The sequence below is a fragment of the Heterocephalus glaber genome, unplaced genomic scaffold (assembly GCF_053883595.1).
Source record: "Heterocephalus glaber isolate CG9 unplaced genomic scaffold, H.glaber_assembly_v1.0 deba00001600, whole genome shotgun sequence".
NCBI classification, from domain to species: Eukaryota; Metazoa; Chordata; class Mammalia; order Rodentia; family Bathyergidae; genus Heterocephalus; species Heterocephalus glaber.
The window spans coordinates 14,523,054-14,542,728 of record NW_028258372.1 but is presented as its reverse complement, the minus strand read 5'-3'; the positions used below and the strand labels follow the sequence as shown (position 1 = coordinate 14,542,728).

Genomic DNA, 19,675 nt, shown 5'->3' with positions numbered 1-19,675 from the left:
ATGAGCCAATGTGAGGACAGAATTTCAGATATAGATGATAAGGTTGCAGTTAGTGACCAGGAAAAGAAAAATTGCTTCAAAATTGTAAGGGACCATGAGAAATCAATCCAGAAGCTGCTAGACAATGCAAAGAAGAATAACAAAAGACTGATTAGAGTCGAAGAAGAAACAGGAGAGAGTGCAGATGACATAAAAAAAAACCTGTTCACAGAAGTAATGGCAGAAAACTTCCCAAGTAGGGGAAAAGAACTTGACATACAGATAAGTGAGGCATATAGGACTCCAAATAGCCTTGATCAAAAAAACCCCTACACATAGGGATATAATTGTTAAGATTCCAGAAACCCAACAGAAGAACAAAATTCTATAAGCAGTGAAAGAAAAGAAACAAATCACATACAAAGGAAAGCCCATCAGAATCATAGCAGACTTCTCAATGCAAACCCTCAAGGCAAGAAGAGCTTGGAGTGATGTATTTCAAACCCTAAAGGAAAACAGCCTCCAACCCAGATTGAGGTACCCTGCAAAATTATCTTTCAAAATTGATGGACAAATAAGATACTTTCATGATAAAGAGCACCTTAGAAACTTCATGAATACCAAACCAGCACTCCAAAAAATTTTAGACAATGTCCTAGTAAAAGACAATGAGGATCACAATGACAGGAAGGACAGCAGAATGAACCCATTGGGCGCAACAAGAAATTAAAAGCAAAGGGGGAGAACCCAACAAAAAGAAAAAGTCATGACAATGATAAGTCAATACGTATTAGTTATAACCATCAATATTAATGGTCTCAATTCACCAATTAAAAGACATAGACTGGCAGAATGGGTCAAGAAGCCAAATCCAACAATATGCTGCATACAAAAACCACACTTAATTAAAAAAGAAACTCACAGACTGAAAGTTAAAGGGTGGAAAACAATACTCCATATGATGGGAACCCCCAAAAAACCAGGAGTAGCTATCCTCTTGGCAGATCAAGTAGATTTCAAACCAACACTGATTAAAAGAGACAAAGAAGAACATTACAGACTTATAAAGGGAATGATCCAACAGGAAGAAATGAGTATCTATGCACCAAACACTAGTGCACCCAACTATATAAAACAAATACTAACAGACATGAAAAGTCTTATATGTACTAAGACAATTGTAGTGGGGGACCTCAATACCCCACTGTCACAAATAGATAGATCAACTAGACAAAAAATAAGTAATGAAATACTAGAACTCAATCAAACTCTTGAACAAGTGAACTTAACAGACGTTTACAGTGTTCCACCCCACAAAATCAGAATACACATTCTTCTCAGCTGCACATAGGTCATTCTCCAAAATAGACCACATACTCATCCATAGAACATGTTTAAGTAAGTGCAAAGGAATTGAAGTTATCCCCTGTATATTATCAGACCATAGTGTGATGAAATTGGAGATCCATAGCAAAAGAAACTGCAAAAACTTAATAAACACATGGAAATTGAACAACCCACTTCTGAATAACCAATGGGTCACAGAGGATATTAAAGAAGAAATCAGACAGTTCCATGAATTAAATGACAATGACAATACAACATATCAGAATCTATGGGACACAATGAAAGCATTCTTATGAGGGAAATTCATAGCAGTGAATACTCATATTGGGAAAATAGAATGAGCCCAATTAAACAATCTGATGCATAACTTCAAGCTTCTAGAAAAAGAAGAGCAGGACAAACCCAAAGCTCACATAAGGGAGGAAATTAGAAAGATCATAGCAGAAATCAATGCAATGGAGACTAAGAGAATGATACAAAAAAAAAAAAATCAATGAAGCCAAGAGTTGGTTCTTCAAAAGAATCAACAAAATTGACAAACCCTTAGCCAACCTTATCAGAAAAAGGAAAGAAAAGGCCCAAATCTACACAATTAGGAATGAAAAGGGTGAAATTACAACAAACCAGCACTAATCCAGAGTATCATCAATACCTACTTCCAGAATCTATATGCCAATGAGATAGAAAACACAGAAGAAATGGACAGATTCCTAGATACATATGAATTACCCAAGTTGAATGAAGAAGACCTAAAAATTCTGAACAACCCCATATCAACCAATGAAATTGAAAATCTAATTAAAAACTTACCAACAAAGAAATGCCCAGGTCCTGATGGCTTCACAGCTGAATTCTACAAGACATTTAGAGAGGAACTGCTGCCACTACTGTTTAAACTCTTCAATGAAATTGAAAGGGAAGCAATACTTCCAAATTCATTCCTGGAAGCAGGCATCACTTTGATCCCCAAAGCAGCGAAAGATCCAACAGAAAAAGAGAACTATGGGCCAATCTCACTAATGAACATAGATGCAAAAATCCGTAATAAGATACTGGCAAACAGAATGCAGAAGATTATCAAAAAGATCATACACCCTGACCAAGTGGGATTCATTGCAGGGATGCAGGGATGGTTCAACATAACCAAATCAATCAATGTAATACACTATATCAATAGAGCCAAGGACAAAATCCATATGATCATCTCCATACATGCTGAGAAAGCATTTGACAAAATCCAACATGCATTTATGATAAAAACCCTACAAAAAATTGGAATAGACAGTCTCTACCTCAATCTGATAAAAGCCATCTATGAAAAAAGAACAGCCAACGTCATACTAAAGGGTCAAAAACTGAAATCTTTCACATTAAAATCAGGAACAAGACAAGGATGTGCACTATCACCACTCTTGTTCAATAGAGTTTTGGAAACATTAACCATGGCAATTAGATAAAAGAAAGAAATAAAAGGAATAAAGATAGGAAAGGAAGAAGTCAAATTGTCATTATTTGCAGATGACATGATACTCTATATAGAAGACCCCAAGAACGCCACCAAAAGTCTTCTAGACTTAATAACCAAGTTCAGTAAAGTAGCTGAATACAAGGTCAACAAACACAAATCAATAGCTTTCCTCTACACAAATGACAGACTCACTGAGAGAGAAATAGGGCAAATAATTCCTTTCATAATAGCATCCAAAAAACTGAAGCACCTAGGAATCAACCTAACAAAAGAAATCAAAAACCTTTTCCCTGAAAACTGTAGCACTATGAAAAGAGAGATTGAAGATGATATCAGAAAATGGAAAGACATCCCATGCTCCAGGGTAGGAAGGATCAACATAGGGAAATTGTCCATACTTTCAAAACTGCTATATAAATTCAATGCAATCCCAATTGAAATCCCAGCAGCATACTTCATGGACCTTGAGAAAACAATCCAAAAATTTATTTGGAACAAGAAGAGACCCAGAATAGCAAAAGCAATTCTAAGTAACAGAGACATGGCAGGGGGTATTATAATCCCCAACCTGCAACTATACTACAAAGCTACTGTGATAAAACAGCATGGTACTGGCAAAGAAACAGACCAGTGGACCAGTGGAACAGATTAGAAGATGCAGAAACAACTCCAAACACACTCAGCCATCTCATCTTCAATAAAGGAGCCAAACACCCTCACTGGAGGAAAGATAGCCTCTTTAATGAATGGTGCTGGAAAAATTGAGTTTCAACTTGTCAAAGACTAAAACTAGACCTATATCTTTCACCATGCACTAAACTAAAATTGAAATGGATTAAAGATCTAAATATTAAAGCAGAAACACTGAAACGACTGGAAGAGAGGTTAGGTAGAACTCTTGAAGACATTGGTGTAGGAAAAGATTTTATGAACAAAACCTCAGTTGCCCGTGAACTAGCATAAACAATCAACAAGTGGGATCTCTTCTTATTGAAAAGCTTCTGCACAGCTAGAGAAACCACCAGTAATGTGAAAAGATAACCCACAATGTGGGAAAAAATTTTCAGCTGCTGTTCTTCAGACAAAGGCCTACTATCACAAATAAAGCACGTAAAAAGATCAGACCTCTCAAATTTAAAGACCCAATCCGAAAAACAGCATCTAAAATGAAGAGACATTTCTCAGACAAAGAAGTAGAAATAGCAAACAAACATATGAAAAAATGTTCAACATCACCGGTCATTCAAGAGATGCAAATGAAAAAAATGCTGAGATTCCACTTCACCCCCAGAAAGAATGGGTGCTATCATGAAATCAACCAATAACAAATGCTGGAAGGGGCTGTGGGGAAAGAGGAACCCTGCTCCACTGCTGGTGGGAGTGTAGACTGGTGCAACCACTGTGGAAATCAGTAGGGAGATACCTCAAAGAACTAGGACTAGAAGTCCCATTTCACCCAGCTATTCCCCTGCTGGGTAGCTCCCCCAAAGAATTAAAAGAATCATATCAAAGTGATATATGTGCACCCATGTTCACAGCAGCACAATTTGTAGTAGCTGAAACTTGGAAGCAGCCCAAATGCCCATCAACTGGAGACTGGATAAAGAAAATGTGTGTTTTTTTTATAAAATGGAGTACTACTCGCCATAAAAAATGAGAAATTAGAGACATTTATAGCTAAATGGATGCACATTGAGGCAATACGCTTAAGTGAAATAAATAGAACATGTGTAAATACCGAATAGTTTCTCTAGTGTGAGAAACTGAAAGTGTAAATAAGGACTAAAAGTTATAATAGATAATGTGAAATAGGAAAAAAAGGGGCAAAGGGGAAGGGGAAGTGGGAGGGGTAGAGGAAAGGAAAGAAGGGAATGGAATTAATATGAGAAAATGGAAAGATGGAAATAAAATCTTTGCAAATAGGAAGGAGTGGAGGGGTTGAAGGGAGGGCAGGGGAAGGGGGGAAAATAAGAATCAAGATGCATCATGTAAAGGTACACGTTTCCAATGATAAATGTAAATGTGTTGTATATCTAAAATGTACCAATAAAAGAATTTAAGGGAAAAAAAAGATATATCATGTACCAGTACAAATTTCCAATGGCGAATGTGATCATAATGGATACCTAAAATGTACCAATAAACTTAATGGAATAAAAAAAGAAATAAAAACAAAGAGCAAGCAATAGGAAACCTAACTGTTATCACCACAAAACAGATTCAGCAGTTGTTCTTTCAGGGAATGATCATGAGTGCAGCATTAGTGTCACAGAAGGCATGGTTTATCACTAATTTACACATTCTGCCTTTGGAGATACATTTACAGATTAGGTATGGTTTACTGTGGCTGAAGATGTTTAAACCACTGAACAGCAGAGCTCAAAAGATCCATCCATCCATCGCATGTGAAAAAGATCCTCCCTGCACTGACACAGCATTCACAGTACAAAATCATGCCGAAAGGCAAAAATGATGCTGATGGCAAAACAAGATAATGAGATAACATATTACCTCAGTGTTTCCACATCATAGTGACTTAAGCCATTGATAGTTGGGAATTGCAGTAAATTTTCCAACTTTGGGGTCGACCTGCCTATCTGTAAGTTACTCAACTGACCCTTGAAATGCAGTATTTTACATGTTGACACAAGTAGATAATTTTATCTTGAGTCTCAAAAAGGCTCTATTTAGAAAATCCTAAATGTCATCCCCTATCACGCTATGCCAGTTGTTTGCACTACTCTAAACCTGATTTGGGTCAATACAGTTCTTTATTCAATTGCAGTCTCGAATGAACAAGAAAAAATATGAACATGAACAATTTCCTACTGAATCAGATCTATAAGCTGTTCAGCCTAGGCTTCTACTTCTGAAAAGTGCATTAAAAACTGTATTGTCGGAGGTTCCTCGAAGGTTTAAGAAGAAAATATAAACATCCCTAGCTTCTTTTGCAATTCATTATGAGTTAACAATTCGTGAAATAATTTAAGCATTTCTTGAGACCATAAATGTAATACCTTCCCCACCTACCTATCCCTTTAGTTCGTGAACATTCACAAAGCAACTGCTGTATACAAAGTACTTTGCTCATGCATGGAGGTCACAGAAGTTAATGAGATTTTGCTCTGTGCATATGCGTGTGTGTGTGTGTGTGTGTGTGTGTGTGTGTGTGTGTGTGTATCTTGTTTCTTCTCAAATTTTCCCTTTTTCTTTTTTGGTTCTTTTTTATTTTATTTTATTATTTTTTTGAAACAAGTTCTCACTATGCAGTTTAGGATCACTTTGAACTCACTAATGTAGCCCAGGCTTGCCTTGAGCTTGTGGCAGTCCTCCTGCTACAGCCTCCCTGGTGCTAGGATTACAGGCATGTGCAAGCATGCCGAGCTGTATTGCATATTTTCTTTTACTTTTGCAGTAATGAGGAGCTATACCCTAGACCTTGTTTTCTTTTTTTATTTTGAGACATGGTCCTGCTAAATCAATAAGTTGCCCAGGCTGGGTACAAACTTCCAATTCTTCTGCCTCAGCCTCCCAGAGTATTACAGCCTCCTAGAGGACTACAAGTGTGTGCCACCATACCCAGCTAGCTCTTTGCAATTTTATCACATGTGTACATTTGTGTAAGCACCACCACAATGGAAGTACAGATCTTGCCCATCATCACAATCTCCTTTCTCTTATCATTTATGTCATATGCAAACCTATATGTCTTTCTCTCTTCACCCAGCTCTGCCCCATCCTTAGCTGCTAACAACTACAAGTATGTTTCCTAAATCTATAATTTGGTTAAGAATACTTCATGATTGGAATAATACAGCACGTAATTTTTGAGATTGGCTTTTTATTGACTCAGCATAATACTCTTGAGATCTGTCCAAGTTGCATGTATTTACACTTTTATCTTTTTTTCATGTATTTACACTTTGATCTTTTTTGCTCTAAGCAGTATTCCATTTATGGGTGTATTAAGTAGCAAAGGACATTTTTTGTCATTTCTGGTTTGGGGCTATTATATATAAAGCTGTTATGAAGATTGATATATATGTACTGGAATGGACCTGTATTGTCAGTTCTGAGGTATCAATGACCAGGAGTCCAATCACTGGAACATATAGTAGGGTTGCATTTAGTTTAATAAGAAACTTTAAAAATACTCAGAATGGCAGTGCCATATCACTTTCCTACCAGCAATGTCTAAGATACTGTTTTTCTACATCTTTACCAGCACTTGGTATTGTTACTACTTTCTATCTTAGTTCTTCATATAATATTGTAGTGATACCTCATTGTCGTTTTAATTTGCATTTCTCTAATAGTTTTAATAATCTTGAACATTTTCATGAGCTTATTTTGCCACTCTATAACTTCTTTGGGAAAAGGTTCATGTTTTTGCCCATTTCTAATTGAAGTGTTTAACTGCTGAGTTTTGAGAGTTCTTTATATACTCCAGACACAAGTCATTTGCCAGCTATGTGCTTTGCAAATATTACATCCAACTCTGTTGTTTTTTATATACCTTAAAAATCTTTCTGAGAAAAGTTCTAAGTTTTGATGAAGTTCGATTGTTCAGTTTTTACTTTTATATTTTTGATATCCTATACAAACATTCTTGGTCTAGCCCCAGTCCTATTTTCTCCTATGTTTTCTTCTGAGAGATCTATAGTCTTGGCTTTTTAAATATTCAAATCTATGTTTTATTTTGAATTAATTTCTGTATGAGTTGTGGGGTTCTGGTTCAAGTTCATTTGCATTTGCCTGTGTATGTTCAATTGCTCCAATACCATTTCCTAAAAATAATCATTACCTGTTTTCATCTGTAGTTCATGTAAAGATGTTAGATATTTTATTTCTTATAGTGGCAATATGTTTTTGTCATTTTTTTATTAACATGTGAGGTTTTTCTGGGAAGTTGTGGATCCTTTTCCTCCACAAGTTGTTTTGCTCAGTTAATTTTTTTCTCATGGAAGTTTTTCTATTTATTTATTTTCTTGTTTTGTTTTTTAAAAATTAATTTAATTGGTACATTTTAGGTATATATTATAATGACATTCATCATTGGAAATTTACACCTTTACATAATCTCTCTTGGTTCTCATTTTTCCCCATTCCCCTGCCCTCCCTTCAACCTCTCCATCCCTCCCTATTTACAAAGATTTTGTTTCCATTTTTTCCTTTTCTTATATTTATTTCCCTTCTTTCTTTCCCCTACCTCTCCCACTTCCCCTTCCTCTTTGCCCCTTTTCTTCCTATATCACATTATCTATTATACCTTTTACTCCTTATGTACACTTTCAGTTTTTCACACTAGAGAAACTATTCGGTATTTATACATGTGTGTCCTATTTATTTCATTTAAGAGTATCGCCTCAATGTGCATCCATTTAGCTATAAATGTCTCTAATTTCTCATTTTTATGGCTGAGTAGTACTCTATTTTACATTAAAAAACACATTTTCTTTATCCAGTCTCCAGTTGATGGGCATTTGGGCTGCTTCCAAGTTTTAGCTATTACAAATTGTGCTGCTATGAACATGGGTGCACATATATCACTGTGGTATGATTCTTTCAATTCTTTGGGGAAGATACCCAGCAGGGGAATAGCTGGATGAAATGGGACTTCTAGTCCTAGTTCTTTGAGGTATCTCCCTACTGATTTCCACAGTGGTTGCACCAGTCTACACTCCCACCAGCAGTGGAGCAGGGTTCCTCTTTCCCCAGAGCCCTCCCAGCATTTGTTATTGGTTGATTTCATGATAGCACCCATTCTTTCTGGAGTGAGGTGGAATCTCAGCGTTGTTTTCATTTGCATCTCTCAAATGACCTGTGATGTTGAGCATTTTTTCATATGCTTATTTGCTATTTCTACTTCTTTGTCTGAGAAATGTCTTCATTTCAGATGCCTATTTTTGGATTGGGCCATTAAATTTGGGAGGTCTGATTTTTTAAAGTTCTTTATAGATTCTAGATAGTAGACATGTATATGAGGAATGGCAGGTGAAATTTTCTTCCCACATTGTGGGTTGTTTCTTCACACTGTTGGTGGTTTCTCTTGCTGTGCAGGAGCATTTTAGTAAGAAGAGATCCCACTTGTTGATTGTTTGTGCTAGTTCATGGGTAACTGAGGTTTTATTCACAAAATCTTTTCCTACACCAATGTTTTCAAGAGTTCTACCTAACCTCTGTTTCAGCTGGTTCAGCGTTTCTGCTTTAATTTTTAGATCTTTAATCCATTTTTATTTTAGTTTAATGCATGGTGAGAGATATAGGTCTAGTTTTAATCTTTGGCAAGTTGAAGCCCAAATTTTCCAGCACCATTTATTAAAGAGGCTATCTTTCCTCCAGTGAGGGTGTTTGGGTCCTTTGTAGAAGATGAGAGGGCTGAGTGTGTCTGGAGTTGTTTCTTCATCTTCTAATCTGCTCCCCTGGTCCTCTGGTCTGTTTCTTTGCCAGTACCATGCTGTTTTTATCACAGTAGCTTTGTAGTATAGTTGCAGGTTGGGGATTGTGATACCCCCTGCCATGTCTCTGTTGCCTAGAATTGCTTTTGCTATTCTAGGTCTCTTCTTGTTCCAAATAATTTTTTATTGTTTTCTCTGGTTCTGTGAAATATGCTGTTGGGATTTCAATTGGGATTGCATTGAATATATACAGTAGTTTTGGAAGTATGGCCATTTTCACTATGTTGATTCTTCCTACCCAGGAACAAGGGATGTCTTTCCATTTCCTGATATCATCTTCAATCCCTTTCTTCAGAAAGGGATTCTCTTTCAGAGGAGAGGTCTTTGATGTCTTTTGTTAGGTTGATTCCTAGGCATTTCAGTTTTTTGGATGCTTTTGTGAAAGGAATTGTTTGCCCTATTTCTCTCTCAGTGGGTCTGTTGTTTGTGTAGAGGAAAGCTATTGATTTTTGTGTGTTGACCTTGTATCCAGCTACTTTACTGAATTTGGTTATTATGTCTAGAAGACTTTTGGTGGCATTCTTGGGGTCTTCTATGTAGAGTATCATGTCATCTGCAAATAATGACAGTTTGACTTCTTTATTTCCTATCTTTATTCCATTTATTTCTTTCTCTTATCTAACTGCCATGGCTAATGTTTCCAAAACTATATTGAACAGGAGTGGTGATAGTGGACATCCTTGTCTTGTTCCTGATTTTAGTGTGAAAGTTTTCAGTTTTTGACCATTTAGTATGATATTGGCTTTTGGTTTTTCATAGATAGCCTTAATCAGGTTGAGATAAAGGCCTTCTATTCCAATTTTTTGTAGGGTTTTATCATAAATGCATGTTGGATTTTGTCAAATGCTTTCTCTTCATGTATTGAGATGATCGTATGGTTTTTGTCCTTAGCTCTATTGATATAGTGTATTACATTTATTGATTTGGTTATGTTGAACCATCCCTGCATCCCTGCAATGAATCCCACTTGGTCACAGTGTATAATCTTCTTGATGATCTTCTGCATTCTATTTGAGAGTATCTTATTTTTCTGCCTCTATGTTCATTAGTGAGATTGGCCTAAAATTCTCTTTTTTGGTTGGGTCTTTCTCTGCTTTGGGGATCAAGGTGATGCTTGCTTCCAGAAATGAATTTGGGAGTATTGCTTCCCTTTCAATTTCATTGAAGAGTTTAAACAGTAGTGGCTGTAGATCCTCTCTAAATGTCTTGTAGAATTCAGCAGTGAAACCATCAGGACCCGGGCTTTTCTTAGTTGGTAAGTTTTTAATTACGTTTTCAATTTCATTTGTTGATATTGGGTTGTTTAGAATTTTTAGGTCTTCTTCTTTCAACTTTGGTAATTCATATGTATCTAGAGTTCTGTCCATTTCTTCTGTGTTTTCCATCTTAGTGGCATATAGGTTCTCGATGTAGGTATTGATGATCCTCTGGATTTCTGGTGGGTCCTTTGTAATTTCATCCTTGCATTCCTAATTGCGTAGATTTGGGTCTTTGCTTTCCTTTTTCTGATAAGGTTGGCTAAGGGTTTGTCAATTTTGTTGATTCTTTTGAAGAACCAACTCTTGGCTTCATTGATTTTTTTTTGTATCATTCTCTTAGTCTCCATTGCATTGATTTCTGCTATGATCTTTCTAATTTCCTCCCTTATGTGAGCTTTGGGTTTGTCCTGCTCTTCTTTTTCTAGAAGCTTGAAGTTCATCATCAGGTTGTTTAATTGGGCTCATTCTGTTTTCCCAATATGAGTATTCATGAATCTCCCTCGTAAGACTGCTTTCATTGTATCCCATAGATTCTGATGTTGTATTGTCATTGTCATTTAATTCATGGAACTGTCTGATTTCTTCTTTAATATCCTCTGTGACCCATTGGCTATTCAGAAGTGGGTTGTTCAATTTCCATGTGTTTATGAAATTTTTGCAGTTTCTTTTGCTATTGATCTTCAATTTCACTGCACTATGGTCTGATAATATACAGGGGATAACTTCAATTCCTTTGCACTTACTTAAACATGCTCTGTGGATGAGTATGTGGTCTATTTTGGAGAACGACCTGTGTGCAGCTGAAAAGAATGTGTATTCTGATTTTGTGGGGTGGAACACTGTGCAAACATCTCTTAAGTTCATTTGTTTAAGAGTTTTTGATTGAGTTCTAGTATTTATTGGTTTATTTTTTTGTCTAGTTGTGAGTGGGATATTAAAGTCCCCCGCTACTATTGTATTAGTGCTTATATGATTTTTCATGTCAGTTAGAATTTGTTTTATATAGTTGGGCACAGTAGTGTTTGGTGCATAGATATTTATGATTGTCATCTTTTCCTGTTGGATTGTTCCCTTTACAAGGATGTAGTGTCTTTCTTTGTCTCTCTTAATCAGTATTGGTTTGAAATCCACTTGATCTGCAAAGAGAATAGCTGCTCCTGCTTTTTCTCGGGTTCCCGTCGCATGGAGTATGGAGTTTTCCACCCTTTACCTTTCAGTCTATGAGTTTCTTTTTTAATTAAGCGTGGTTCTTATATGTAGCATATGTTTGGATCTTGCTTCTGGACCCATTCTTCCAGTCTATGTCTTTTGATTGGTGAATTGAGACCATTAATATTGATGGTTATAACTAATACATATTGACTTATCATTGTCATGACTTTTTCTTTTTGTTGGATTCTCCCCCTTTGCATTTTATTTCTTGTTGTGCCCAACAGATTCATTCTGCTGGGCTTTCTGGGGTTGTGATCCTTATTGTCTTTTACCAGGATATTGTCTAAAATTTGTTGGAGAGCTGGTTTGGTATTCATGAAGTTCCTAAGGTGCTCTTTATCATGAAAGTATCTTATTTGTCCATCAATTTTGAAAGAATTTTGCAGGGTACCTCAATCTGGGTTGGAGGCTGTTTTCCTTTAGGGCTTGAAATACATCACTCCAAGCTCTTCTTGCCTTGAGGGTTTGCATTGAGAAGTCTGCTATGATTCTGATGGGCTTTCCTTTGTATGTGATTTGTTTCTTTTCTTTCACTGCTTATAGAATTTTGTTCTTCTGTTGGGTTTCTGGAATCTTAACTATTATATCCCTATGTGTAGATTTTTTTTGATCAAGGATAGTTGGATGTATGTTAAGTTCTTTTCCCCTGCTTGGGAAGTTTTCTGCCATCACTTCTGTGAACATTTTTTTTTATGTTTTCTGCACTCTCTCCTGTTTCTTCACTGACTCTGATCAGTCTTATGTTATTCTTCTTTGCATCATCTAGCAGCTGCTGGATTGACTTCTCATGATCCCTTACTATTTTAAAGGAATTTTTCTTTTCCTGGTCACTAATTGCAATCTTATCTTCTATATCTGAAATTCTGTCTTCACATTGGCTCATTCTGTTGTGTAAACTTTCAATGGAGTTTTTAATCTCCTGGAAATCTGTTGGCATTTGTTTTATGGATTCCATTTGTTTCCTATGCTGGGATTTCATCACGTTCCTCAGCTTCTCTATTTTTTTTATCTGTGTCCTCTCTAGATTTATTAATCATGTCTTGCACTATGGGCACAATCTCTGCTATTATCTGAGAAATTATTTCTGATTTCATTTTTTTCAGATCCTCTTTTGTTGCCAGTTTAGGGAGTCAAGGTGGTGGGATATCAGATTGTTCCATCTCGTTTCCCTTTGGGGTTGCTTTAGGTGACCTGCAAGTTTGGTTGTGAGACTTGTTAACGTGTCTTCTCATTTCAAGGGGTGAGGATATGCTACTGGTGCCCACGAAGTTCACCTCCTGTGCACTGGGGGCAGTTCTGGTCCTTCTTGGGTTTTTTTGTTTTTTGTTTTTTTGTACTGGGGATTGAACTCAGGACCTTGTCCTTGTGAGGCAGACAGTGGCACCACTGAGCTAAATCCCTGGCCCTATTTTCTTGTTTTTATTACTTCCTACTATCTTTATCTTCTGAGTTTAATATGTTGTTATTTGCTGGCTATTGAGAAGGAAACTTTCATTGAATTTTTTCTTTTCTAATATACAAAGCTACAAATCTTCCCTTTTATATGCCTGCTTCTGTATACAGGTATTGATTTCCATATTGTTACAGTAATTTTATTTAAAATATTTTATTTCCATTATAATTTGCTCCTTGAGCCATTAGATAATTAGTAATATATTATTTAATTTCCAAATTTGTGGAGATTTCTTCATTTTTAATTTTCTTAGTATTATCAATTTTTAGACTACTTTCTGTTAGAGGAGAGAATAAAATTTTGTGATTTCAATCCTACAAAATCTGTATTTTGATCCAGAACTCCTTTGTTAAATTTTCTATAGCATGGGACAAGAATGTGTCTTCTGCTCTATGTGAATAAACTAGTCCAATTTTGTTATTGAGCCAAGTTCTTAAATCATGTTTTTCCAGTATTTTTCTCTTTGTTGTTTGTTCTATCATTTTATGAAAAACTATTTCAAACAACAAACTATGATAGATTTGTCTATTTTATTTTTTATCAAATATTACTTTATTTTTTGTTTAACGAATGCTACAGGCTAATGCAAATTTATTGTGATTACCTTTTGTAATTGAATTTAATTTTATAATAAAAATAGTACCATTTACCTCTAATAATACTAATTTAAGTTGACTTTCTTTATCAGAAAGCTACACTTCCTTTCTTTGGATTAATATTTTCATTGTATATATTTTCCTATCTTTTTGCTTCCAACTATCTGTGTTCTTCTATTTTAAATGTGTTTCTTACTGGGGATTTGTTTTCAATCTGAAAATTTTTGGCTCTGAATTGATGTGTTTAGTCCATTTACATTTAATACATTTAGTAATGTAGTTAGGTTTGTGACAATATCTTATTTTGTTGCAACTCATGTTATTTTCTCATGTTTTCTTGTTCTTTCTTGATATCTCTAAAGTATTTTATTTCTTGCTTTCCTAGTTAGAGATAATGCAATTAGTTTTTAATAGATAAAATTACAAAATACATTTTTTAATTTATTACTGTCTAGTCAGTAATAAAGTCAAGAACTTTTTCTGGGTATAAGCAAAGAAGTCTCCTTAAATTCTTTATTTTCATACTTTTGTGAGATTGTTATCATATTTTGAACTTATATTTTAAAGTCAAAAAGACTTTATTGTTATACTTTCAGTATTTATATCTTTTCTAATGTCATTAATCTCTCTGATTTTTCTTCTTCCATCTGGATTTATTTTTACTTTTGCCTTTATCACTTTCCCCAGCATTTCTTCTAGCATTGATATAAATTATCTCAATTTTTCTTAGCCTGAAAATATCTTTTAACATTTCTATTTTTAAAAGTAGTTTTCCAAATATAGAATTCTGAGACAGCAAATATTTTCTTTAGCTTTAAAAAAACAGATTTAGTCTGTTGTCTTATGAGTCATATAGCTTTTGTTGAAAACCTAGCAAGGTCTAGCATATTATTGTACTTTTTAAAGTAGCATAACTTTTTGCTCTGGCTACTTTTGAGATTTTTGTCTTTATCTTTGGTTTCAGCAAATTTGCTGTCATAGATATTGATGCAATTTCCTGTCATTTGCTCCTGTTTGGAGTTTATATAAGAACTTGAATCTGAGATATGAAATCTTTTGTCAGTGTGCAAGATGCTTGGCCATTGACTCTTTAAATATTGCCTCTGCTGCACTTTCTTTCTCTTTCTCTAGAGCTTCAATTCACATTATGAATTTTTGTGAGGTCACATATATTTCTAAAGATCTTGTCCATATTTTTTCATCCATTCTCTGTAAATGTTTTACAACTTCCTAGGTCACTAGTTTTTATACTCATAATCCCATTTAGTAATTTCTTTATTTGAATTATTAATATTACTTTTTAGTTCTAAACTTTCCACTAGACTCATTATGTATTCTAATTCTGTGAACTAACTCTCCATCTTTTATCTATTTTTACATATTAGTCGTAATTATCTTAAAGCTGGTGCCTGGTAATTCCACTATGTGAGTAATCTGTGGATCTAAATCTATAGTTTGTCTTTTGGCGTAATTTTATTTACCATTATTTGACACCATCTGCTAGAATAACTGGTAGTCTTTTATTGATTGCTAGACATCGTACATGAAAATTTTAGAAGGTCATGATGACACTGTCTTCCTCCAGAAAATATTTAGTTGTCTTCTGTTATGCACTTAGGATATAAGCAGTAAACTTCCTCAGAATGTCTCAGGCTGAGCTTAAGGCTTCACATAGACTAGGCCATTTCTCTTTGCCCTTGCACATGGGATGTCTCAGAGGCCCTCCTCCTTAACATGGCCTCAAATCCAGTTTCTTTCCCTTGTTCTGAGACTCCTGAAATCAGCATCTTTCTAATCTCCCAGGTTACTTTATATTTATTTCTCAGCCATTGGCTGACTCTGTGAATATATAGTTTAATAACTACCAAGTGCTGCAAGAGAAAATCAGGCTCTCTTTTTTGCTTCCCATGTTTCTGGGATCTTGAGTCTGCACTCCGATTTCTGTCTTACCAATACTGAGACTGAAGCAAGCTCTATGCTGCATCTTTTCTCTATTCTCATCACTGAGAATTTGGTAATATCTCTGAGGGAAAAACTGAGCTATATGTAGGAGTTCCTCCATTGTATGACTCTTCTCCTGGGATTGGACTCTCAGGTCCTTGTTGCCTTGATCATTGTCTGATGTCTTTAGGTACTTTTAAGTAGTTTTTCTAGTTGTGTTTTTAGTTGAATGAATCTTGCCAATGTTGCAGCTCCAGTAAAGTTAGAAATCATTCAGTAATCTTCAGCCCAAAAATTTGTATCAAGTGGGCAATATCTATCTCCATAATGGCCAGGAAGACTACTGTTTAAGGTTTTAGATTTGGTTCCAAAGATAAACCCAAGGAAGGAATGTGGAAACCATGACTAAATGAACTATGATATCATGATTCCTGCATACCAAAAAATTATCCTTGGTAATTTGGCAAATATTTTCTTACAGTATTTCCTCTACTGCTATTGCTTATGATGAGGATAATTTAAATTATCTAAACTTTCCATTAAATGGATTATTTGAATATGACTTGTTTACCCACTGCCACCATGAAGGCTAGAATGATTTATATTATGTTTCATCTGAAATATAGAAGGATCTCTAGTTTCCAAGCATCTTGGAAGTATATAACTGAAACTTATAGCCCCTCCCTGATGCCTTTATCAAAATCTCTTGAATTTTTTTCTGAAACTATTTGTTATGTAGTGCCACAAGTCACTTTTATGAAATGTCCAACAAAATGGCTCAATCTCCCCAACAAGCCCTCTTTCCCTGGTTATCCACTCACAAAATTGCAGATGAGACTGAATGCATTTTTTGGCTTGTATTGGATCCTCAGAAATACCAGGTCTTATTTGGAGTACCTGAAAATAAGCTCTCAGTACAAACAATATTTTTGCCTTGATAGTCTCATGTCACCAATAACGTCATAAATTTGATTCCTCATGTATTGAGAACAAGAAATACAAAGCTTAGTGATAAAAGGACTACTAAAGTACTCTAAAATGATTTCAGATACTATAGAGCCCATAAAACCAAGCTATGCATGCTAGCAAAGCTTGATTAATATGCTTCATTTTGGATCTATATGTTTTACTTTTTGTTTGTTTTGGTTTTGATACAGGGGATCATATTTGGGACCTTGCTCTTGCAAGAAGATGGTGGAACCACTGAGCTAAATCCCCAGCCCTGTTTTATTTTTTATTATATCTTCCATTGCCAGATATATACTTTTAAATATATATATTTTATAAAATATATACTTAATATATGTATATATTAATTATATTATTAATTTATTATATTAATCATATAATTAATATATATTAATATTTATACATACACATATACATTTCTTGATCTGAACCTGATTCACTTCATGGATTTTTCATGTTTTGTTTCCTTGGACAACAACATATTTTAACTATTGCTAATCTAGAGCTCATCTTTCTGCTTTCCCAATACACAACATTAGCTATCCTTTGGATGCTACCTCATGTTTCTTTGATTGTCAATTTAATATGTTCCACATTCTAGGTCACAATGACTCTATCATACAAAGCATGTGGTATATAAACGATTATGTGATCTTCCTTTAATTTATTCCTTTCTGTTTTGTGTTTGATTACTAAAAAGATGACCTTTGCATGACCTCTTTTAAATCATGTATAAAATGGTTCCCAGTCTCTAACCATTCTCTCTCCAACATGAAATATTCCTCCCAATTGTGGTAATTCATTAAAAAAATAAATTTTGGTGGAATTCTATCAAAGACTGAAAATGTATACACATTATGTTTTATAATTGTTCTTTTGTCACATGGATATTAAGCTGGTTTAAGAAGCCATATTTGTTGGTAAGTAAGATTCCATTTATAATAAAAAGATACTGTAAAAAGGACTGTAAAATGTTCAGTCATTGCACTCACTGTTAAGGTGTCTACTCTTTTCTGAGGTGAGTGGTGCTTGCCTGTACTTTTCAGGATCTACTAGAAAACCCAGTCCATGGAAGAAGCCCACTAATTTTCTGGTACAGTAATTATTGTAAACCAATGGCTACTTTCTCTTTCTTGCTACTTTCTCGACAGTATCCTCCTTGGTGCTCTCTAAGACTTAAAATGAATCTATTTCATGCCATCAGTTTATTTGCATCTTAATTATAGATTCAGTCTAGAACATCCAGGGTGTTTCCCACTGGTCTAATACCTCTTATTTGTTTAGATTAAAACAACTTTTAAAAATATGTATGTATGTATGTAGGTATGTATGTAAGTATGTATTTTGCTGTATTAGGGATTGAACCCCAGCCTGTAGACTGAAATATTTTGATAGATTCTTCCCAAAGCTATTCTCAACTCTAAGCAGCTAATTCTTTAAATATATTTATTTTTTGTCTTTCTTTTTTCCCCGAACCTTTTTTTCCCCATAAACTCCTTTCAGACCTCATTCTTTTTTTTTTCTGGCCTGTTTGGTCTCTATTTTACTTACCCAGGTGACTGACAGCTTCTTTCTCCCAAGGCCAGGTGGCAGCACCTGCAAGGTCTTCTCGCACTGAGCTGGCAAAGTAGACATTGAGGAAATGGGTACCGTTGAGCTGTAAGGCCTCCTTCAGCTCCTTCACACTCATGTATGCCCTGGAGAGCACACAAGACAGAGAAAATGTCACACCAACAGATTGGCACTTAGGACAACAGAGCCAGACCTGATCACTAATGGCCTATCAGCCAGCATAGCCTTTCAGAGGGGCAGGGAGGCTACCATGGAGACCAGAAATAAGTACACACACACACACACACACACAGACTTGCAGTATTTATTCCAAGTGGTATCCTGCATTTATAAACACCATAATATTGAAATGAATAGCATATTTGACATCATTCTCAATTCTCCACTTGCACTCAGATTATTTCTTCAAGATAAATCCAATAATACTATTAATGCTACCAATTTTTTGCTTTGAGAATTGTTCCCAGGCCGTGTTATAGAAGGCCTTCTAACTTTCAGCCTCTGGTTCTTTTCCTCATTGTACCTGATCCTTACAATGATAGGAAGCCCAGTTAAATCACTATATCAGAATATGTCTATAGCAAACATTATTTTTTAGATGAAAAGGGAAAATAGTAGTTGGAAACTAATTAAGGTGATAAAAATAAGAAGAGTCAGTGGAACCAGAGGGCATTATAAATCTAGTGCATATGATAGTAATTATATATACACTTTCCTTACCCAGTCTTTAATCCATAGAAACTCTTCTAGTACCTCATGATACTTACCAAGTGTCTTTATTGGTGGCTTTCAAAGTCCTAGGCAATATTACATTTGTATTTATGCACAGAATTAAATATCTATTAAAAATACAAGCACCACAGCCCATAAAAAAGGAAATGAGCATTTGGTGCCTCAGCTTCCTGGCATCAGTGAAACTTAATACTTTACCACGAGCAAATAGAACTTTCCCATCCTCACCAAACACTGATTTTAAGAAGGAACAGCTAAACCAGAGCTCAGTGGCCTTTTAGACCCACAAGCTACTTCCTGCCTTGGCCATGGCTTGCCATCACAAAGGGAGGAAGGTTCCTATCACAGCTTTAGCCAGGCAGACAGTCCCTCAACACAGGGTGGAAACTTTTTACAGATCATGTTTTCTGGTTGCTGCTCTACTGGACAAGCCGCAGGCACAGAAACCTCCCAATTCAGAAGCTCATTTGGGGACAGCATGGCCTTATCATCTCTTGCTTGCACTGACTCCCAACTGTGATGTTGAGGCTGTCTACTTAACCCACACGTGGGTTGCGCTGGGCAGGGGCTCCAGAAAAAGAAGAATCCCAAAGAAAGCTCTTTTTGTATTCTTTGGAATAGAATCAAAAAGGGGGCTAAGAGCAAAGAAACCAAAAAGACCTTGCCTTAGAACTAATGATGCTTAGGAG

At 35.5% G+C, this 19,675-nt stretch overlaps 1 protein-coding gene across 3 annotated transcripts in view; it reads right to left on the bottom strand.

Moving 5' to 3' along the window:
* Positions 1-19,675, bottom strand: part of Pappa2 (pappalysin 2) — a 592,890-nt gene that overhangs the window by 160,610 nt on the left and 412,605 nt on the right. For all 3 annotated transcript variants that reach the window (XM_087194134.1, XM_087194135.1, XM_004853387.3), the window contains one exon: positions 18,234-18,379. In XM_087194134.1, coding sequence (XP_087050260.1) covers positions 18,234-18,379 — 146 coding nt within the window. The remainder of the gene's footprint in view (positions 1-18,233; positions 18,380-19,675) is intronic.